Source organism: Zeugodacus cucurbitae, unplaced genomic scaffold, assembly GCF_028554725.1.
Source record: "Zeugodacus cucurbitae isolate PBARC_wt_2022May unplaced genomic scaffold, idZeuCucr1.2 ctg00000223.1, whole genome shotgun sequence".
Classification (NCBI taxonomy): Eukaryota; Metazoa; Arthropoda; class Insecta; order Diptera; family Tephritidae; genus Zeugodacus; species Zeugodacus cucurbitae.
In genome coordinates, this window is record NW_026530862.1 from 1 (window position 1) to 20,758 (window position 20,758).

Consider the following 20,758-nt stretch of genomic DNA (forward strand, 5'->3'; position numbering starts at 1 on the left):
ATACGCGCTTTGGCTTATCTGATGGCGTTTAAGACGGCTTGCGTGAATGTACCGTTTGGTGGTTCCAAGGGTGGCATACGTATCGACCCGAAGAAGTATACTGCACAAGAATTGCAAACAATTACGCGTCGCTATACAATGGAGCTATTACGTCGCAATATGATAGGTCCGGGTATAGATGTACCGGCACCAGATGTGAATACCAGCCAACGCGAGATGAGTTGGTTGGTGGATCAATATATTAAAACTTTTGGTAATTTTTTTTTATGAAATATTAGAAAACGTCTTGATAGACAAATAAATTGTTCTTCTAGGCTATAACGATGTAGATGCATTGGCCATCACGACTGGTAAGCCAGTAGAAATAGGCGGTATAAATGGTCGCACCGCCGCCACGGGACGTGGTCTATTTAAGGCGGCTGAATGTTTTATTATGGATAAAGATTGGATGGATTTATTAGGCTGGAAGACTGGTTGGAAAGATAAAACCGTGATCGTACAAGGGTTTGGCAATGTCGGTTCCCATGCATCCGTTTTTGTAGTGGAAGCCGGTGCCAAACTGATCGGTGTTCAAGAATTTGACGTGTCTCTAGTAAATGAGAATGGCATTGATCCAAAGGTATGTGGCGTATTGAAAATAAATATCTCCATGATAATATTTTTTTAATTTTCTTCATATACTTAGGACTTAATGGAGTATTATGCAAAAAATAATAAATCAATCAAGGGCTATACCAAAGCCACCGAAAAAGAGGGCAGTTTGTTGGGTGAAAAATGCGATATACTAATGCCTTGCTCTACGCAAAAGGTTCTCACTGTCGAAAATGCTAACAGTGTACAAGCCAAGATGATTTTAGAAGGCGCTAATGGTCCTTCGACGCCAGCTGCCGATGAAATATTACGTAAAAAGAATGTACTCATTATACCGGATTTGTTTTGCAATGCTGGCGGTGTAACGGTATCCTACTTTGAGTACTTAAAGAATATCAATCATGTATCTTATGGCAAAATGAATGTTAAACGCGAGAAAGCCATAATCAACGAGATCTTTAACTCCATGAATGAGTGCGAGGTAAGTGAACTTTGACCACCGTGCAAATAAGTTAATTTGTTAATATGAATTTTTTTAATTTATTTATTTAGGATAAGTTCAAGCCAAACAAAAAGTTTAAGCTCATAAGAGACTGTACGAAGGAGGCGGATATTGTAGACGCAGGACTACAAACAGTTATGGAAACTGCGGGGGCAGGCATTAAGATTGTGGCCAATGAATTCGGTCTCTGCAATGATTTACGCACCGCTGCCTTTATTTACTCGATTTCTAAGATTTTCCGAGCCTTAGAAATGGAGGGCATTTCTCAACAATAATTACAGAATGCGTCTGAAGTCGCTTGGCGATTATTTATTTTTACAAATTTTACATTTATATATTTATAAGATCCAAAGTGTAATATCCTTTTGTATATTTTTCTTAAATTTTTAAATAAATATTTCTTTACAAAAACACAAACAGAATGGCTTCTTGACAGCAACAGTTTAACAATTAAAAAAAAAACCCCTACCCACTTACTACGCCAATTTTGGTGGCATTCACCACTGCAATGATTTACGCACCGCCGCCTTTATTTACTCGATTTCGAAGATTTTCCGAGCATTAGAATTGGAGGGCATTTCTCAGCAATAATTGCAGAATGCGTCTGAAGTCGCTAGGCGATTGTTTATTTTTACACATTTTACATTTATATATTTATAAGATCCAAAGTGTAATATCCTTTTGTATATTTTTCTTAAATTTTTAAATAAATATTTCTTTACAAAAACACAAACAGAATGGCTTCTTGACAGCAACAGTTTAACAATTAAAAAAAAAACCCCTACCCACTTACCTCTGTTTTTGGTACCCTTATATCTGTTTTTCTGTTTTTGGTAATATGGTACTCATACGACCTGTATAACCCCATTTGCGCGCCGTGAAAAAATCGGTTTTTCACCACGCGCCAATGCATCAAATGCACCAAAATGCACCAAAAAAGTGGTGAATGGTACCAAAAATCCATCCACCAAATGCACCAAAAATAGCGTAGTAAGTGGGTAGGGGTTATTATGCATTATTCGTCATTTTTTACGATCCCCAAAATCCAAAATTTTTGCCAGAATAAAATAATTAACATTAAAAAAACATTAACATTAACATATTTTCAACAGAAAAAATCAAAACTTCAAAACATAAACAGTCAATATTGTCAAATTTATTTTTCTCAGTTCAGTTGATATTGAGATTTTCATAAGAACAGTTGTGTTGAACGGAGCGATTTGAATTTGTTCTCGAAGAAAATAATTACAAAAAAAAACCTGACGCAAATAATAAATAAACAAAAAATATTTTCTTACTGAATATTGTGGAATATTTATATATTCGTAATACAATTGTATATATACAATATACAACAAAATCAGCGGATACCAAAATAATTGCCGAAAAAGTGAGTGCAAAAAATTTCTTACAAAAACACACAAAAAAAATCATAACTGGGATTGCATTATCGCAAGGCAATATGTCCTTCCTTTTAAATGGTAAACTTTTACGATCTTCACTATCGAAGACAGTTTTAAACTGGACCGGACTTGGAGCTACGCGTGAAAAGCACGTGATGCCCAAGCATTTGGAAAAAATCAATAAAGACAAAGACCCACCATTTGCACACATGGTTGAGTATTATTATCACTCGGCCGCTCAGCTAATGGAGCCGATGATGATAAAGGAGCTGGAAAAGTATCCTTACATGAAGAAGGAACAGCGTGAACAACGTGTTTCCGCCATGCTTAAATTGATGGGCTGCACTACAAATCTATTGGAAGTTACCTTCCCTATAATAAGAAGTGATGGCAATTACGAGCTAATCACCGGCTATCGCGCACACCACACTAGACACAGATTACCACTCAAAGGCGGTGGGTTCAATTATATTATTGGCTATTATTTTTCTAGAAAAGCTGGTATATTCAAAAAATTTCTCAACGAATTTTCTAGAATATATGCATGTAGTTGTGTGTTTCAAGAAAATGTTCTTCCTTTTCAATGCTTCAACTGCTGATGTCTAGCATGATATATATAACTGACTGATAATATCCGTTCCTCTTTTGTAGGCATACGTTTTGCCATGGACGTCGACGCCGATGAGATACGCGCTTTGGCTTATCTGATGGCGTTTAAGACGGCTTGCGTGAATGTACCGTTTGGTGGTTCCAAGGGTGGCATACGTATCGACCCGAAGAAGTATACTGCACACGAATTGCAAACAATTACGCGTCGCTATACAATGGAGCTATTACGTCGCAATATGATAGGTCCGGGTATAGATGTACCGGCACCAGATGTGAATACCAGCCAACGCGAGATGAGTTGGTTGGTGGATCAATATATTAAAACTTTTGGTAATTTTTTTTTATGAAATATTAGAAAACGTCTTGATAGACAAATAAATTGTTCTTCTAGGCTATAACGATGTAGATGCATTGGCCATCACGACTGGTAAGCCAGTAGAAATAGGCGGTATAAATGGTCGCACCGCCGCCACGGGACGTGGTCTATTTAAGGCGGCTGAATGTTTTATTATGGATAAAGATTGGATGGATTTATTAGGCTGGAAGACTGGTTGGAAAGATAAAACCGTGATCGTACAAGGGTTTGGCAATGTCGGTTCCCATGCATCCGTTTTTGTAGTGGAAGCCGGTGCCAAACTGATCGGTGTTCAAGAATTTGACGTGTCTCTAGTAAATGAGAATGGCATTGATCCAAAGGTATGTGGCGTATTGAAAATAAATATCTTTTTTAATTTTCTTCATATACTTAGGACTTAATGGAGTATTATGCAAAAAATAATAAATCAATCAAGGGCTATACCAAAGCCACCGAAAAAGAGGGCAGTTTGTTGGGTGAAAAATGCGATATACTAATGCCTTGCTCTACGCAAAAGGTTCTCACTGTCGAAAATGCTAACAGTGTACAAGCCAAGATGATTTTAGAAGGCGCTAATGGTCCTTCGACGCCAGCTGCCGATGAAATATTACGTAAAAAGAATGTACTCATTATACCGGATTTGTTTTGCAATGCTGGCGGTGTAACGGTATCCTACTTTGAGTACTTAAAGAATATCAATCATGTATCTTATGGCAAAATGAATGTTAAACGCGAGAAAGCCATAATCAACGAGATCTTTAACTCCATGAATGAGTGCGAGGTAAGTGAACTTTGACCACCGTGCAAATAAGTTAATTTGTTAATATGAATTTTTTTAATTTATTTATTTAGGATAAGTTCAAGCCAAACAAAAAGTTAAAGCTCATAAGAGACTGTACGAAGGAGGCGGATATTGTAGACGCAGGACTACAAACAGTTATGGAAACTGCGGGGGCAGGCATTAAGATTGTGGCCAATGAATTCGGTCTCTGCAATGATTTACGCACCGCTGCCTTTATTTACTCGATTTCTAAGATTTTCCGAGCATTAGAATTGAAGGGCATTTCTCAGCAATAATTGCAGAATGCGTCTGAAGTCGCTAGGCGATTGTTTATTTTTACACATTTTACATTTATATATTTATAAGATCCAAAGTGTAATATCCTTTTGTATATTTTTCTTCAATTTTTAAATAAATATTTCTTTACACAAACACAAACAAAATGGCTTCTTGACAGCAACAGTTTTACAATTAAAAAACAAAACCCCTACCCACTTACCTCTGTTTTTGGTACCCTTATATCTGTTTTTCTGTTTTTGGTAATATGGTACTCATACGACCTGTATAACCCCATTTGCGCGCCGTGAAAAAATCGGGTTTTCACCACGCGTCAATGCATCAAATGCACCAAAATGCACCAAAAAAGTGGTGAATGGTACCAAAAATCCATCCACCAAATGCACCAAAAATAGCGTAGTAAGTGGGTAGGGGTTATTATGCATTATTCGTCATTTTTTACGATCCCCAAAATCCAAAATTTTTGCCAGAATAAAATAATTAACATTAAAAAAACATTAACATTAACATATTTTCAACAGAAAAAATCAAAACTTCAAAACATAAACAGTCAATATTGTCAAATTTATTTTTCTCAGTTCAGTTGATATTGAGATTTTCATAAGAACAGTTGTGTTGAACGGAGCGATTTGAATTTGTTCTCGAAGAAAATAATTACAAAAAAAACCTGACGCAAATAATAAATAAACAAAAAATATTTTCTTACTGAATATTGTGGAATATTTATATATTCGTAATACAATTGTATATATACAATATACAACAAAATCAGCGGATACCAAAATAATTGCCGAAAAAGTGAGTGCAAAAAATTTCTTACAAAAACACACAAAAAAAATCATAACTGGGATTGCATTATCGCAAGGCAATATGTCCTTCCTTTTAAATGGTAAACTTTTACGATCTTCACTATCGAAGACAGTTTTAAACTGGACCGGACTTGGAGCTACGCGTGAAAAGCACGTGATGCCCAAGCATTTGGAAAAAATCAATAAAGACAAAGACCCACCATTTGCACACATGGTTGAGTATTATTATCACTCGGCCGCTCAGCTAATGGAGCCGATGATGATAAAGGAGCTGGAAAAGTATCCTTACATGAAGAAGGAACAGCGTGAACAACGTGTTTCCGCCATGCTTAAATTGATGGGCTGCACTACAAATCTATTGGAAGTTACCTTCCCTATAATAAGAAGTGATGGCAATTACGAGCTAATCACCGGCTATCGCGCACACCACACTAGACACAGATTACCACTCAAAGGCGGTGGGTTCAATTATATTATTGGCTATTGTTTTTCTAGAAAAGCTGGTATATTCAAAAAATTTCTCAACGAATTTTCTAGAATATATGCATGTAGTTGTGTGTTTCAAGAAAATGTTCTTCCTTTTCAATGCTTCAACTGCTGATGTCTAGCATGATATATATAACTGACTGATAATATCCGTTCCTCTTTTGTAGGCATACGTTTTGCCATGGACGTCGACGCCGATGAGATACGCGCTTTGGCTTATCTGATGGCGTTTAAGACGGCTTGCGTGAATGTACCGTTTGGTGGTTCCAAGGGTGGCATACGCATCGACCCGAAGAAGTATACTGCACAAGAATTGCAAACAATTACGCGTCGCTATACAATGGAGCTATTACGTCGCAATATGATAGGTCCGGGTATAGATGTACCGGCACCAGATGTGAATACCAGCCAACGCGAGATGAGTTGGTTGGTGGATCAATATATTAAAACTTTTGGTAATTTTTTTTTATGAAATATTAGAAAACGTCTTGATAGACAAATAAATTGTTCTTCTAGGCTATAACGATGTAGATGCATTGGCCATCACGACTGGTAAGCCAGTAGAAATAGGCGGTATAAATGGTCGCACCGCCGCCACGGGACGTGGTCTATTTAAGGCGGCTGAATGTTTTATTATGGATAAAGATTGGATGGATTTATTAGGCTGGAAGACTGGTTGGAAAGATAAAACCGTGATCGTACAAGGGTTTGGCAATGTCGGTTCCCATGCATCCGTTTTTGTAGTGGAAGCCGGTGCCAAACTGATCGGTGTTCAAGAATTTGACGTGTCTCTAGTAAATGAGAATGGCATTGATCCAAAGGTATGTGGCGTATTGAAAATAAATATCTCCATGATAATATTTTTTTAATTTTCTTCATATACTTAGGACTTAATGGAGTATTATGCAAAAAATAATAAATCAATCAAGGGCTATACCAAAGCCACCGAAAAAGAGGGCAGTTTGTTGGGTGAAAAATGCGATATACTAATGCCTTGCTCTACGCAAAAGGTTCTCACTGTCGAAAATGCTAACAGTGTACAAGCCAAGATGATTTTAGAAGGCGCTAATGGTCCTTCGACGCCAGCTGCCGATGAAATATTACGTAAAAAGAATGTACTCATTATACCGGATTTGTTTTGCAATGCTGGCGGTGTAACGGTATCCTACTTTGAGTACTTAAAGAATATCAATCATGTATCTTATGGCAAAATGAATGTTAAACGCGAGAAAGCCATAATCAACGAGATCTTTAACTCCATGAATGAGTGCGAGGTAAGTGAACTTTGACCACCGTGCAAATAAGTTAATTTGTTAATATGAATTTTTTTAATTTATTTATTTAGGATAAGTTCAAGCCAAACAAAAAGTTAAAGCTCATAAGAGACTGTACGAAGGAGGCGGATATTGTAGACGCAGGACTACAAACAGTTATGGAAACTGCGGGGGCAGGCATTAAGATTGTGGCCAATGAATTCGGTCTCTGCAATGATTTACGCACCGCTGCCTTTATTTACTCGATTTCTAAGATTTTCCGAGCCTTAGAAATGGAGGGCATTTCTCAACAATAATTACAGAATGCGTCTGAAGTCGCTTGGCGATTATTTATTTTTACAAATTTTACATTTATATATTTATAAGATCCAAAGTGTTATATCCTTTTGTATATTTTTCTTAAATTTTTAAATAAATATTTCTTTACAAAAACACAAACAGAATGGCTTCTTGACAGCAACAGTTTAACAATTAAAAAAAAAAAACCCCTACCCACTTACTACGCCAATTTTGGTGGCATTCACCACTGCAATGATTTACGCACCGCCGCCTTTATTTACTCGATTTCGAAGATTTTCCAAGCATTAGAATTGGAGGGCATTTCTCAGCAATAATTGCAGAATGCGTCTGAAGTCGCTAGGCGATTGTTTATTTTTACACATTTTACATTTATATATTTATAAGATCGAAAGTGTAATATCCTTTTGTATATTTTTCTTCAATTTTTAAATAAATATTTCTTTACACAAACACAAACAAAATGGCTTCTTGACAGCAACAGTTTTAAAATTAAAAAACAAAACCCCTACCCACTTACCTCTGTTTTTGGTACCCTTATATCTGTTTTTCTGTTTTTGGTAATATGGTACTCATACGACCTGTATAACCCCATTTGCGCGCCGTGAAAAAATCGGGTTTTCACCACGCGTCAATGCATCAAATGCACCAAAATGCACCAAAAAAGTGGTGAATGGTACCAAAAATCCATCCACAAAATGCACCAAAAATAGCGTAGTAAGTGGGTAGGGGTTATTATGCATTATTCGTCATTTTTTACGATCCCCAAAATCCAAAATTTTTGCCAGAATAAAATAATTAACATTAAAAAAACATTAACATTAACATATTTTCAACAGAAAAAATCAAAACTTCAAAACATAAACAGTCAATATTGTCAAATTTATTTTTCTCAGTTCAGTTGATATTGAGATTTTCATAAGAACAGTTGTGTTGAACGGAGCGATTTGAATTTGTTCTCGAAGAAAATAATTACAAAAAAAAACCTGACGCAAATAATAAATAAACAAAAAATATTTTCTTACTGAATATTGTGGAATATTTATATATTCGTAATACAATTGTATATATACAATATACAACAAAATCAGCGGATACCAAAATAATTGCCGAAAAAGTGAGTGCAAAAAATTTCTTACAAAAACACACAAAAAAAATCATAACTGGGATTGCATTATCGCAAGGCAATATGTCCTTCCTTTTAAATGGTAAACTTTTACGATCTTCACTATCGAAGACAGTTTTAAACTGGACCGGACTTGGAGCTACGCGTGAAAAGCACGTGATGCCCAAGCATTTGGAAAAAATCAATAAAGACAAAGACCCACCATTTGCACACATGGTTGAGTATTATTATCACTCGGCCGCTCAGCTAATGGAGCCGATGATGATAAAGGAGCTGGAAAAGTATCCTTACATGAAGAAGGAACAGCGTGAACAACGTGTTTCCGCCATGCTTAAATTGATGGGCTGCACTACAAATCTATTGGAAGTTACCTTCCCTATAATAAGAAGTGATGGCAATTACGAGCTAATCACCGGCTATCGCGCACACCACACTAGACACAGATTACCACTCAAAGGCGGTGGGTTCAATTATATTATTGGCTATTATTTTTCTAGAAAAGCTGGTATATTCAAAAAATTTCTCAACGAATTTTCTAGAATATATGCATGTAGTTGTGTGTTTCAAGAAAATGTTCTTCCTTTTCAATGCTTCAACTGCTGATGTCTAGCATGATATATATAACTGACTGATAATATCCGTTCCTCTTTTGTAGGCATACGTTTTGCCATGGACGTCGACGCCGATGAGATACGCGCTTTGGCTTATCTGATGGCGTTTAAGACGGCTTGCGTGAATGTACCGTTTGGTGGTTCCAAGGGTGGCATACGTATCGACCCGAAGAAGTATACTGCACAAGAATTGCAAACAATTACGCGTCGCTATACAATGGAGCTATTACGTCGCAATATGATAGGTCCGGGTATAGATGTACCGGCACCAGATGTGAATACCAGCCAACGCGAGATGAGTTGGTTGGTGGATCAATATATTAAAACTTTTGGTAATTTTTTTTTATGAAATATTAGAAAACGTCTTGATAGACAAATAAATTGTTCTTCTAGGCTATAACGATGTAGATGCATTGGCCATCACGACTGGTAAGCCAGTAGAAATAGGCGGTATAAATGGTCGCACCGCCGCCACGGGACGTGGTCTATTTAAGGCGGCTGAATGTTTTATTATGGATAAAGATTGGATGGATTTATTAGGCTGGAAGACTGGTTGGAAAGATAAAACCGTGATCGTACAAGGGTTTGGCAATGTCGGTTCCCATGCATCCGTTTTTGTAGTGGAAGCCGGTGCCAAACTGATCGGTGTTCAAGAATTTGACGTGTCTCTAGTAAATGAGAATGGCATTGATCCAAAGGTATGTGGCGTATTGAAAATAAATATCTCCATGATAATATTTTTTTAATTTTCTTCATATACTTAGGACTTAATGGAGTATTATGCAAAAAATAATAAATCAATCAAGGGCTATACCAAAGCCACCGAAAAAGAGGGCAGTTTGTTGGGTGAAAAATGCGATATACTAATGCCTTGCTCTACGCAAAAGGTTCTCACTGTCGAAAATGCTAACAGTGTACAAGCCAAGATGATTTTAGAAGGCGCTAATGGTCCTTCGACGCCAGCTGCCGATGAAATATTACGTAAAAAGAATGTACTCATTATACCGGATTTGTTTTGCAATGCTGGCGGTGTAACGGTATCCTACTTTGAGTACTTAAAGAATATCAATCATGTATCTTATGGCAAAATGAATGTTAAACGCGAGAAAGCCATAATCAACGAGATCTTTAACTCCATGAATGAGTGCGAGGTAAGTGAACTTTGACCACCGTGCAAATAAGTTAATTTGTTAATATGAATTTTTTTAATTTATTTATTTAGGATAAGTTCAAGCCAAACAAAAAGTTTAAGCTCATAAGAGACTGTACGAAGGAGGCGGATATTGTAGACGCAGGACTACAAACAGTTATGGAAACTGCGGGGGCAGGCATTAAGATTGTGGCCAATGAATTCGGTCTCTGCAATGATTTACGCACCGCTGCCTTTATTTACTCGATTTCTAAGATTTTCCGAGCCTTAGAAATGGAGGGCATTTCTCAACAATAATTACAGAATGCGTCTGAAGTCGCTTGGCGATTATTTATTTTTACAAATTTTACATTTATATATTTATAAGATCCAAAGTGTTATATCCTTTTGTATATTTTTCTTAAATTTTTAAATAAATATTTCTTTACAAAAACACAAACAGAATGGCTTCTTGACAGCAACAGTTTAACAATTAAAAAAAAAAACCCCTACCCACTTACTACGCCAATTTTGGTGGCATTCACCACTGCAATGATTTACGCACCGCCGCCTTTATTTACTCGATTTCGAAGATTTTCCGAGCATTAGAATTGGAGGGCATTTCTCAGCAATAATTGCAGAATGCGTCTGAAGTCGCTAGGCGATTGTTTATTTTTACACATTTTACATTTATATATTTATAAGATCCAAAGTGTAATATCCTTTTGTATATTTTTCTTCAATTTTTAAATAAATATTTCTTTACACAAACACAAACAAAATGGCTTCTTGACAGCAACAGTTTTACAATTAAAAAACAAAACCCCTACCCACTTACCTCTGTTTTTGGTACCCTTATATCTGTTTTTCTGTTTTTGGTAATATGGTACTCATACGACCTGTATAACCCCATTTGCGCGCCGTGAAAAAATCGGTTTTTCACCACGCGCCAATGCATCAAATGCACCAAAATGCACCAAAAAAGTGGTGAATGGTACCAAAAATCCATCCACCAAATGCACCAAAAATAGCGTAGTAAGTGGGTAGGGGTTATTATGCATTATTCGTCATTTTTTACGATCCCCAAAATCCAAAATTTTTGCCAGAATAAAATAATTAACATTAAAAAAACATTAACATTAACATATTTTCAACAGAAAAAATCAAAACTTCAAAACATAAACAGTCAATATTGTCAAATTTATTTTTCTCAGTTCAGTTGATATTGAGATTTTCATAAGAACAGTTGTGTTGAACGGAGCGATTTGAATTTGTTCTCGAAGAAAATAATTACAAAAAAAAACCTGACGCAAATAATAAATAAACAAAAAATATTTTCTTACTGAATATTGTGGAATATTTATATATTCGTAATACAATTGTATATATACAATATACAACAAAATCAGCGGATACCAAAATAATTGCCGAAAAAGTGAGTGCAAAAAATTTCTTACAAAAACACACAAAAAAAATCATAACTGGGATTGCATTATCGCAAGGCAATATGTCCTTCCTTTTAAATGGTAAACTTTTACGATCTTCACTATCGAAGACAGTTTTAAACTGGACCGGACTTGGAGCTACGCGTGAAAAGCACGTGATGCCCAAGCATTTGGAAAAAATCAATAAAGACAAAGACCCACCATTTGCACACATGGTTGAGTATTATTATCACTCGGCCGCTCAGCTAATGGAGCCGATGATGATAAAGGAGCTGGAAAAGTATCCTTACATGAAGAAGGAACAGCGTGAACAACGTGTTTCCGCCATGCTTAAATTGATGGGCTGCACTACAAATCTATTGGAAGTTACCTTCCCTATAATAAGAAGTGATGGCAATTACGAGCTAATCACCGGCTATCGCGCACACCACACTAGACACAGATTACCACTCAAAGGCGGTGGGTTCAATTATATTATTGGCTATTATTTTTCTAGAAAAGCTGGTATATTCAAAAAATTTCTCAACGAATTTTCTAGAATATATGCATGTAGTTGTGTGTTTCAAGAAAATGTTCTTCCTTTTCAATGCTTCAACTGCTGATGTCTAGCATGATATATATAACTGACTGATAATATCCGTTCCTCTTTTGTAGGCATACGTTTTGCCATGGACGTCGACGCCGATGAGATACGCGCTTTGGCTTATCTGATGGCGTTTAAGACGGCTTGCGTGAATGTACCGTTTGGTGGTTCCAAGGGTGGCATACGTATCGACCCGAAGAAGTATACTGCACACGAATTGCAAACAATTACGCGTCGCTATACAATGGAGCTATTACGTCGCAATATGATAGGTCCGGGTATAGATGTACCGGCACCAGATGTGAATACCAGCCAACGCGAGATGAGTTGGTTGGTGGATCAATATATTAAAACTTTTGGTAATTTTTTTTTATGAAATATTAGAAAACGTCTTGATAGACAAATAAATTGTTCTTCTAGGCTATAACGATGTAGATGCATTGGCCATCACGACTGGTAAGCCAGTAGAAATAGGCGGTATAAATGGTCGCACCGCCGCCACGGGACGTGGTCTATTTAAGGCGGCTGAATGTTTTATTATGGATAAAGATTGGATGGATTTATTAGGCTGGAAGACTGGTTGGAAAGATAAAACCGTGATCGTACAAGGGTTTGGCAATGTCGGTTCCCATGCATCCGTTTTTGTAGTGGAAGCCGGTGCCAAACTGATCGGTGTTCAAGAATTTGACGTGTCTCTAGTAAATGAGAATGGCATTGATCCAAAGGTATGTGGCGTATTGAAAATAAATATCTTTTTTAATTTTCTTCATATACTTAGGACTTAATGGAGTATTATGCAAAAAATAATAAATCAATCAAGGGCTATACCAAAGCCACCGAAAAAGAGGGCAGTTTGTTGGGTGAAAAATGCGATATACTAATGCCTTGCTCTACGCAAAAGGTTCTCACTGTCGAAAATGCTAACAGTGTACAAGCCAAGATGATTTTAGAAGGCGCTAATGGTCCTTCGACGCCAGCTGCCGATGAAATATTACGTAAAAAGAATGTACTCATTATACCGGATTTGTTTTGCAATGCTGGCGGTGTAACGGTATCCTACTTTGAGTACTTAAAGAATATCAATCATGTATCTTATGGCAAAATGAATGTTAAACGCGAGAAAGCCATAATCAACGAGATCTTTAACTCCATGAATGAGTGCGAGGTAAGTGAACTTTGACCACCGTGCAAATAAGTTAATTTGTTAATATGAATTTTTTTAATTTATTTATTTAGGATAAGTTCAAGCCAAACAAAAAGTTAAAGCTCATAAGAGACTGTACGAAGGAGGCGGATATTGTAGACGCAGGACTACAAACAGTTATGGAAACTGCGGGGGCAGGCATTAAGATTGTGGCCAATGAATTCGGTCTCTGCAATGATTTACGCACCGCTGCCTTTATTTACTCGATTTCTAAGATTTTCCGAGCCTTAGAAATGGAGGGCATTTCTCAACAATAATTACAGAATGCGTCTGAAGTCGCTTGGCGATTATTTATTTTTACAAATTTTACATTTATATATTTATAAGATCCAAAGTGTTATATCCTTTTGTATATTTTTCTTAAATTTTTAAATAAATATTTCTTTACAAAAACACAAACAGAATGGCTTCTTGACAGCAACAGTTTAACAATTAAAAAAAAAAACCCCTACCCACTTACTACGCCAATTTTGGTGGCATTCACCACTGCAATGATTTACGCACCGCCGCCTTTATTTACTCGATTTCGAAGATTTTCCGAGCATTAGAATTGGAGGGCATTTCTCAGCAATAATTGCAGAATGCGTCTGAAGTCGCTAGGCGATTGTTTATTTTTACACATTTTACATTTATATATTTATAAGATCGAAAGTGTAATATCCTTTTGTATATTTTTCTTCAATTTTTAAATAAATATTTCTTTACACAAACACAAACAAAATGGCTTCTTGACAGCAACAGTTTTACAATTAAAAAACAAAACCCCTACCCACTTACCTCTGTTTTTGGTACCCTTATATCTGTTTTTCTGTTTTTGGTAATATGGTACTCATACGACCTGTATAACCCCATTTGCGCGCCGTGAAAAAATCGGTTTTTCACCACGCGCCAATGCATCAAATGCACCAAAATGCACCAAAAAAGTGGTGAATGGTACCAAAAATCCATCCACCAAATGCACCAAAAATAGCGTAGTAAGTGGGTAGGGGTTATTATGCATTATTCGTCATTTTTTACGATCCCCAAAATCCAAAATTTTTGCCAGAATAAAATAATTAACATTAAAAAAACATTAACATTAACATATTTTCAACAGAAAAAATCAAAACTTCAAAACATAAACAGTCAATATTGTCAAATTTATTTTTCTCAGTTCAGTTGATATTGAGATTTTCATAAGAACAGTTGTGTTGAACGGAGCGATTTGAATTTGTTCTCGAAGAAAATAATTACAAAAAAAAACCTGACGCAAATAATAAATAAACAAAAAATATTTTCTTACTGAATATTGTGGAATATTTATATATTCGTAATACAATTGTATATATACAATATACAACAAAATCAGCGGATACCAAAATAATTGCCGAAAAAGTGAGTGCAAAAAATTTCTTACAAAAACACACAAAAAAAATCATAACTGGGATTGCATTATCGCAAGGCAATATGTCCTTCCTTTTAAATGGTAAACTTTTACGATCTTCACTATCGAAGACAGTTTTAAACTGGACCGGACTTGGAGCTACGCGTGAAAAGCACGTGATGCCCAAGCATTTGGAAAAAATCAATAAAGACAAAGACCCACCATTTGCACACATGGTTGAGTATTATTATCACTCGGCCGCTCAGCTAATGGAGCCGATGATGATAAAGGAGCTGGAAAAGTATCCTTACATGAAGAAGGAACAGCGTGAACAACGTGTTTCCGCCATGCTTAAATTGATGGGCTGCACTACAAATCTATTGGAAGTTACCTTCCCTATAATAAGAAGTGATGGCAATTACGAGCTAATCACCGGCTATCGCGCACACCACACTAGACACAGATTACCACTCAAAGGCGGTGGGTTCAATTATATTATTGGCTATTATTTTTCTAGAAAAGCTGGTATATTCAAAAAATTTCTCAACGAATTTTCTAGAATATATGCATGTAGTTGTGTGTTTCAAGAAAATGTTCTTCCTTTTCAATGCTTCAACTGCTGATGTCTAGCATGATATATATAACTGACTGATAATATCCGTTCCTCTTTTGTAGGCATACGTTTTGCCATGGACGTCGACGCCGATGAGATACGCGCTTTGGCTTATCTGATGGCGTTTAAGACGGCTTGCGTGAATGTACCGTTTGGTGGTTCCAAGGGTGGCATACGTATCGACCCGAAGAAGTATACTGCACAAGAATTGCAAACAATTACGCGTCGCTATACAATGGAGCTATTACGTCGCAATATGATAGGTCCGGGTATAGATGTACCGGCACCAGATGTGAATACCAGCCAACGCGAGATGAGTTGGTTGGTGGATCAATATATTAAAACTTTTGGTAATTTTTTTTTATGAAATATTAGAAAACGTCTTGATAGACAAATAAATTGTTCTTCTAGGCTATAACGATGTAGATGCATTGGCCATCACGACTGGTAAGCCAGTAGAAATAGGCGGTATAAATGGTCGCACCGCCGCCACGGGACGTGGTCTATTTAAGGCGGCTGAATGTTTTATTATGGATAAAGATTGGATGGATTTATTAGGCTGGAAGACTGGTTGGAAAGATAAAACCGTGATCGTACAAGGGTTTGGCAATGTCGGTTCCCATGCATCCGTTTTTGTAGTGGAAGCCGGTGCCAAACTGATCGGTGTTCAAGAATTTGACGTGTCTCTAGTAAATGAGAATGGCATTGATCCAAAGGTATGTGGCGTATTGAAAATAAATATCTCCATGATAATATTTTTTTAATTTTCTTCATATACTTAGGACTTAATGGAGTATTATGCAAAAAATAATAAATCAATCAAGGGCTATACCAAAGCCACCGAAAAAGAGGGCAGTTTGTTGGGTGAAAAATGCGATATACTAATGCCTTGCTCTACGCAAAAGGTTCTCACTGTCGAAAATGCTAACAGTGTACAAGCCAAGATGATTTTAGAAGGCGCTAATGGTCCTTCGACGCCAGCTGCCGATGAAATATTACGTAAAAAGAATGTACTCATTATACCGGATTTGTTTTGCAATGCTGGCGGTGTAACGGTATCCTACTTTGAGTACTTAAAGAATATCAATCATGTATCTTATGGCAAAATGAATGTTAAACGCGAGAAAGCCATAATCAACGAGATCTTTAACTCCATGAATGAGTGCGAGGTAAGTGAACTTTGACCACCGTGCAAATAAGTTAATTTGTTAATATGAATTTTTTTAATTTATTTATTTAGGATAAGTTCAAGCCAAACAAAAAGTTAAAGCTCATAAGAGACTGTACGAAGGAGGCGGATATTGTAGACGCAGGACTACAAACAGTTATGGAAACTGCGGGGGCAGGCATTAAGATTGTGGCCAATGAATTCGGTCTCTGCAATGATTTACGCACCGCTGCCTTTATTTACTCGATTTCTAAGATTTTCCGAGCCTTAGAAATGGAGGGCATTTCTCAACAATAATTACAGAATGCGTCTGAAGTCGCTTGGCGATTATTTATTTTTACAAATTTTACATTTATATATTTATAAGATCCAAAGTGTTATATCCTTTTGTATATTTTTCTTAAATTTTTAAATAAATATTTCTTTACAAAAACACAAACAGAATGGCTTCTTGACAGCAACAGTTTAACAATTAAAAAAAAAAACCCCTACCCACTTACTACTCCAATTTTGGTGGCATTCACCACTGCAATGATTTACGCACCGCCGCCTTTATTTACTCGATTTCGAAGATTTTCCGAGCATTAGAATTGGAGGGCATTTCTCAGCAATAATTGCAGAATGCGTCTGAAGTCGCTAGGCGATTGTTTATTTTTACACATTTTACATTTATATATTTATAAGATCCAAAGTGTAATATCCTTTTGTATATTTTTCTTCAATTTTTAAATAAATATTTCTTTACACAAACACAAACAAAATGGCTTCTTGACAGCAACAGTTTTACAATTAAAAAACAAAACCCCTACCCACTTACCTCTGTTTTTGGTACCCTTATATCTGTTTTTCTGTTTTTGGTAATATGGTACTCATACGACCTGTATAACCCCATTTGCGCGCCGTGAAAAAATCGGGTTTTCACCACGCGTCAATGCATCAAATGCACCAAAATGCACCAAAAAAGTGGTGAATGGTACCAAAAATCCATCCACCAAATGCACCAAAAATAGCGTAGTAAGTGGGTAGGGGTTATTATGCATTATTCGTCATTTTTTACGATCCCCAAAATCCAAAATTTTTGCCAGAATAAAATAATTAACATTAAAAAAACATTAACATTAACATATTTTCAACAGAAAAAATCAAAACTTCAAAACATAAACAGTCAATATTGTCAAATTTATTTTTCTCAGTTCAGTTGATATTGAGATTTTCATAAGAACAGTTGTGTTGAACGGAGCGATTTGAATTTGTTCTCGAAGAAAATAATTACAAAAAAAACCTGACGCAAATAATAAATAAACAAAAAATATTTTCTTACTGAATATTGTGGAATATTTATATATTCGTAATACAATTGTATATATACAATATACAACAAAATCAGCGGATACCAAAATAATTGCCGAAAAAGTGAGTGCAAAAAATTTCTTACAAAAACACACAAAAAAAATCATAACTGGGATTGCATTATCGCAAGGCAATATGTCCTTCCTTTTAAATGGTAAACTTTTACGATCTTCACTATCGAAGACAGTTTTAAACTGGACCGGACTTGGAGCTACGCGTGAAAAGCACGTGATGCCCAAGCATTTGGAAAAAATCAATAAAGACAAAGACCCACCATTTGCACACATGGTTGAGTATTATTATCACTCGGCCGCTCAGCTAATGGAGCCGATGATGATAAAGGAGCTGGAAAAGTATCCTTACATGAAGAAGGAACAGCGTGAACAACGTGTTTCCGCCATGCTTAAATTGATGGGCTGCACTACAAATCTATTGGAAGTTACCTTCCCTATAATAAGAAGTGATGGCAATTACGAGCTAATCACCGGCTATCGCGCACACCACACTAGACACAGATTACCACTCAAAGGCGGTGGGTTCAATTATATTATTGGCTATTATTTTTCTAGAAAAGCTGGTATATTCAAAAAATTTCTCAACGAATTTTCTAGAATATATGCATGTAGTTGTGTGTTTCAAGAAAATGTTCTTCCTTTTCAATGCTTCAACTGCTGATGTCTAGCATGATATATATAACTGACTGATAATATCCGTTCCTCTTTTGTAGGCATACGTTTTGCCATGGACGTCGACGCCGATGAGATACGCGCTTTGGCTTATCTGATGGCGTTTAAGACGGCTTGCGTGAATGTACCGTTTGGTGGTTCCAAGGGTGGCATACGTATCGACCCGAAGAAGTATACTGCACAAGAATTGCAAACAATTACGCGTCGCTATACAATGGAGCTATTACGTCGCAATATGATAGGTCCGGGTATAGATGTACCGGCACCAGATGTGAATACCAGCCAACGCGAGATGAGTTGGTTGGTGGATCAATATATTAAAACTTTTGGTAATTTTTTTTATGAAATATTAGAAAACGTCTTGATAGACAAATAAATTGTTCTTCTAGGCTATAACGATGTAGATGCATTGGCCATCACGACTGGTAAGCGAGTAGAAATAGGCGGTATAAATGGTCGCACCGCCGCCACGGGACGTGGTCTATTTAAGGCGGCTGAATGTTTTATTATGGATAAAGATTGGATGGATTTATTAGGCTGGAAGACTGGTTGGAAAGATAAAACCGTGATCGTACAAGGGTTTGGCAATGTTGGTTCCCATGCATCCGTTTTTGTAGTGGAAGCCGGTGCAAACTGATCGGTGTTCAAGAATTTGACGTGTCTCTAGTAAATGAGAATGGCATTGATCCAAAGGTATGTGGCGTATTGAAAATAAATATCTCCATGATAATATTTTTTTAATTTTCTTCATATACTTAGGACTTAATGGAGTATTATGCAAAAAATAATAAATCAATCAAGGGCTATACCAAAGCCACCGAAAAAGAGGGCAGTTTGTTGGGTGAAAAATGCGATATACTAATGCCTTGCTCTACGCAAAAGGTTCTCACTGTCGAAAATGCTAACAGTGTACAAGCCAAGATGATTTTAGAAGGCGCTAATGGTCCTTCGACGCCAGCTGCCGATGAAATATTACGTAAAAAGAATGTACTCATTATACCGGATTTGTTTTGCAATGCTGGCGGTGTAACGGTATCCTACTTTGAGTACTTAAAGAATATCAATCATGTATCTTATGGCAAAATGAATGTTAAACGCGAGAAAGCCATAATCAACGAGATCTTTAACTCCATGAATGAGTGCGAGGTAAGTGAACTTTGACCACCGTGCAAATAAGTTAATTTGTTAATATGAATTTTTTTAATTTATTTATTTAGGATAAGTTCAAGCCAAACAAAAAGTTAAAGCTCATAAGAGACTGTACGAAGGAGGCGGATATTGTAGACGCAGGACTACAAACAGTTATGGAAACTGCGGGGGCAGGCATTAAGATTGTGGCCAATGAATTCGGTCTCTGCAATGATTTACGCACCGCTGCCTTTATTTACTCGATTTCTAAGATTTTCCGAGCCTTAGAAATGGAGGGCATTTCTCAACAATAATTACAGAATGCGTCTGAAGTCGCTTGGCGATTATTTATTTTTACAAATTTTACATTTATATATTTATAAGATCCAAAGTGTTATATCCTTTTGTATATTTTTCTTAAATTTTTAAATAAATATTTCTTTACAAAAACACAAACAGAATGGCTTCTTGACAGCAACAGTTTAACAATTAAAAAAAAAAAACCCCTACCCACTTACTACGCCAATTTTGGTGGCATTCACCACTGCAATGATTTACGCACCGCCGCCTTTATTTACTCGATTTCGAAGATTTTCCGAGCATTAGAATTGGAGGGCATTTCTCAGCAATAATTGCAGAATGCGTCTGAAGTCGCTAGGCGATTGTTTATTTTTACACATTTTACATTTATATATTTATAAGATCCAAAGTGTAATATCCTTTTGTATATTTTTCTTCAATTTTTAAATAAATATTTCTTTACACAAACACAAACAAAATGGCTTCTTGACAGCAACAGTTTTACAATTAAAAAACAAAACCCCTACCCACTTACCTCTGTTTTTGGTACCCTTATATCTGTTTTTCTGTTTTTGGTAATATGGTACTCATACGACCTGTATAACCCCATTTGCGCGCCGTGAAAAAATCGGGTTTTCACCACGCGTC

The 20,758-nt window shown here is 36.4% G+C and overlaps 8 protein-coding genes across 9 annotated transcripts; all 8 read left to right on the forward strand.

Moving 5' to 3' along the window:
• The first annotated feature begins 32 nt into the window (after positions 1-32).
• LOC128924034 (glutamate dehydrogenase 2, mitochondrial-like) lies at positions 33-1,891 on the forward strand. The gene is made up of 4 exons (XM_054235882.1): positions 33-253; positions 315-619; positions 686-1,072; positions 1,144-1,891. Exons 1-4 carry the CDS (start codon positions 139-141, stop codon positions 1,366-1,368), a joined length of 1,032 nt encoding a protein of 343 aa, XP_054091857.1. The 5' UTR covers positions 33-138; the 3' UTR covers positions 1,369-1,891.
• Positions 1,892-2,283: 392 nt separating this feature from the next.
• LOC128924032 (glutamate dehydrogenase, mitochondrial-like) lies at positions 2,284-4,987 on the forward strand. Its single transcript, XM_054235880.1, has 5 exons — positions 2,284-2,483; positions 3,148-3,435; positions 3,497-3,801; positions 3,855-4,241; positions 4,313-4,987. The coding sequence occupies exons 2-5, from the start codon at positions 3,162-3,164 to the stop codon at positions 4,535-4,537; spliced, it is 1,191 nt and encodes a 396-aa protein (XP_054091855.1). The 5' UTR covers positions 2,284-2,483; positions 3,148-3,161; the 3' UTR covers positions 4,538-4,987.
• Positions 4,988-5,139: 152 nt separating this feature from the next.
• LOC128924035 (glutamate dehydrogenase, mitochondrial-like) lies at positions 5,140-7,534 on the forward strand. 2 transcript variants are annotated; one of them, XM_054235883.1, is made up of 5 exons: positions 5,140-5,336; positions 6,001-6,288; positions 6,350-6,654; positions 6,721-7,107; positions 7,179-7,534. In XM_054235883.1, exons 2-5 carry the CDS (start codon positions 6,015-6,017, stop codon positions 7,401-7,403), a joined length of 1,191 nt encoding a protein of 396 aa, XP_054091858.1. In that variant the 5' UTR covers positions 5,140-5,336; positions 6,001-6,014; the 3' UTR covers positions 7,404-7,534. The 2 variants fall into 2 exon arrangements, with proteins under 2 accessions (XP_054091858.1, XP_054091859.1); XM_054235884.1 differs by lacking the exon at positions 5,140-5,336 and adding an exon at positions 5,390-5,805.
• A 787-nt stretch (positions 7,535-8,321) lies between these two features.
• Positions 8,322-11,059, forward strand: LOC128924029 (glutamate dehydrogenase, mitochondrial-like). Its single transcript, XM_054235877.1, has 5 exons — positions 8,322-8,521; positions 9,186-9,473; positions 9,535-9,839; positions 9,906-10,292; positions 10,364-11,059. Exons 2-5 carry the CDS (start codon positions 9,200-9,202, stop codon positions 10,586-10,588), a joined length of 1,191 nt encoding a protein of 396 aa, XP_054091852.1. The 5' UTR covers positions 8,322-8,521; positions 9,186-9,199; the 3' UTR covers positions 10,589-11,059.
• A 446-nt stretch (positions 11,060-11,505) lies between these two features.
• On the forward strand, positions 11,506-14,207 carry LOC128924033 (glutamate dehydrogenase, mitochondrial-like). Its single transcript, XM_054235881.1, has 5 exons — positions 11,506-11,705; positions 12,370-12,657; positions 12,719-13,023; positions 13,077-13,463; positions 13,535-14,207. Exons 2-5 carry the CDS (start codon positions 12,384-12,386, stop codon positions 13,757-13,759), a joined length of 1,191 nt encoding a protein of 396 aa, XP_054091856.1. The 5' UTR covers positions 11,506-11,705; positions 12,370-12,383; the 3' UTR covers positions 13,760-14,207.
• Positions 14,208-14,676: 469 nt separating this feature from the next.
• LOC128924036 (glutamate dehydrogenase, mitochondrial-like) lies at positions 14,677-17,074 on the forward strand. Its single transcript, XM_054235885.1, has 5 exons — positions 14,677-14,876; positions 15,541-15,828; positions 15,890-16,194; positions 16,261-16,647; positions 16,719-17,074. The coding sequence occupies exons 2-5, from the start codon at positions 15,555-15,557 to the stop codon at positions 16,941-16,943; spliced, it is 1,191 nt and encodes a 396-aa protein (XP_054091860.1). The 5' UTR covers positions 14,677-14,876; positions 15,541-15,554; the 3' UTR covers positions 16,944-17,074.
• A 788-nt stretch (positions 17,075-17,862) lies between these two features.
• LOC128924031 (glutamate dehydrogenase, mitochondrial-like) lies at positions 17,863-19,354 on the forward strand. The gene is made up of 3 exons (XM_054235879.1): positions 17,863-18,059; positions 18,724-19,011; positions 19,072-19,354. The coding sequence occupies exons 2-3, from the start codon at positions 18,738-18,740 to the stop codon at positions 19,317-19,319; spliced, it is 522 nt and encodes a 173-aa protein (XP_054091854.1). The 5' UTR covers positions 17,863-18,059; positions 18,724-18,737; the 3' UTR covers positions 19,320-19,354.
• LOC128924030 (glutamate dehydrogenase, mitochondrial-like) lies at positions 19,317-20,596 on the forward strand. The gene is made up of 3 exons (XM_054235878.1): positions 19,317-19,375; positions 19,442-19,828; positions 19,900-20,596. Exons 2-3 carry the CDS (start codon positions 19,448-19,450, stop codon positions 20,122-20,124), a joined length of 606 nt encoding a protein of 201 aa, XP_054091853.1. The 5' UTR covers positions 19,317-19,375; positions 19,442-19,447; the 3' UTR covers positions 20,125-20,596.
• Positions 20,597-20,758: the final 162 nt, after the last annotated feature.

Bases quoted from the DNA above. Each gene is read 5' to 3' on its own strand.
- LOC128924034 (XM_054235882.1), top strand. From the start codon at position 139: ATGGAGCTATTACGTCGCAATATGATAGGTCCGGGTATAGATGTACCG. The intron at 254-314 runs GTAATTTTTTTT...TTGTTCTTCTAG, and splicing joins TCAATATATTAAAACTTTTG to GCTATAACGATGTAGATGCA. The intron at 1,073-1,143 runs GTAAGTGAACTT...TTATTTATTTAG, and splicing joins ACTCCATGAATGAGTGCGAG to GATAAGTTCAAGCCAAACAA.
- LOC128924032 (XM_054235880.1), top strand. From the start codon at position 3,162: ATGGACGTCGACGCCGATGAGATACGCGCTTTGGCTTATCTGATGGCG. The intron at 3,436-3,496 runs GTAATTTTTTTT...TTGTTCTTCTAG, and splicing joins TCAATATATTAAAACTTTTG to GCTATAACGATGTAGATGCA. The intron at 3,802-3,854 runs GTATGTGGCGTA...TCATATACTTAG, and splicing joins AGAATGGCATTGATCCAAAG to GACTTAATGGAGTATTATGC.
- LOC128924035 (XM_054235884.1), top strand. From the start codon at position 5,409: ATGTCCTTCCTTTTAAATGGTAAACTTTTACGATCTTCACTATCGAAG. The intron at 5,806-6,000 runs GTGGGTTCAATT...CCTCTTTTGTAG, and splicing joins CAGATTACCACTCAAAGGCG to GCATACGTTTTGCCATGGAC. The intron at 7,108-7,178 runs GTAAGTGAACTT...TTATTTATTTAG, and splicing joins ACTCCATGAATGAGTGCGAG to GATAAGTTCAAGCCAAACAA.
- LOC128924029 (XM_054235877.1), top strand. From the start codon at position 9,200: ATGGACGTCGACGCCGATGAGATACGCGCTTTGGCTTATCTGATGGCG. The intron at 9,474-9,534 runs GTAATTTTTTTT...TTGTTCTTCTAG, and splicing joins TCAATATATTAAAACTTTTG to GCTATAACGATGTAGATGCA. The intron at 9,840-9,905 runs GTATGTGGCGTA...TCATATACTTAG, and splicing joins AGAATGGCATTGATCCAAAG to GACTTAATGGAGTATTATGC.
- LOC128924033 (XM_054235881.1), top strand. From the start codon at position 12,384: ATGGACGTCGACGCCGATGAGATACGCGCTTTGGCTTATCTGATGGCG. The intron at 12,658-12,718 runs GTAATTTTTTTT...TTGTTCTTCTAG, and splicing joins TCAATATATTAAAACTTTTG to GCTATAACGATGTAGATGCA. The intron at 13,464-13,534 runs GTAAGTGAACTT...TTATTTATTTAG, and splicing joins ACTCCATGAATGAGTGCGAG to GATAAGTTCAAGCCAAACAA.
- LOC128924036 (XM_054235885.1), top strand. From the start codon at position 15,555: ATGGACGTCGACGCCGATGAGATACGCGCTTTGGCTTATCTGATGGCG. The intron at 16,195-16,260 runs GTATGTGGCGTA...TCATATACTTAG, and splicing joins AGAATGGCATTGATCCAAAG to GACTTAATGGAGTATTATGC. The intron at 16,648-16,718 runs GTAAGTGAACTT...TTATTTATTTAG, and splicing joins ACTCCATGAATGAGTGCGAG to GATAAGTTCAAGCCAAACAA.
- LOC128924031 (XM_054235879.1), top strand. From the start codon at position 18,738: ATGGACGTCGACGCCGATGAGATACGCGCTTTGGCTTATCTGATGGCG. The intron at 19,012-19,071 runs GTAATTTTTTTT...TTGTTCTTCTAG, and splicing joins TCAATATATTAAAACTTTTG to GCTATAACGATGTAGATGCA.
- LOC128924030 (XM_054235878.1), top strand. From the start codon at position 19,448: ATGGAGTATTATGCAAAAAATAATAAATCAATCAAGGGCTATACCAAA. The intron at 19,829-19,899 runs GTAAGTGAACTT...TTATTTATTTAG, and splicing joins ACTCCATGAATGAGTGCGAG to GATAAGTTCAAGCCAAACAA.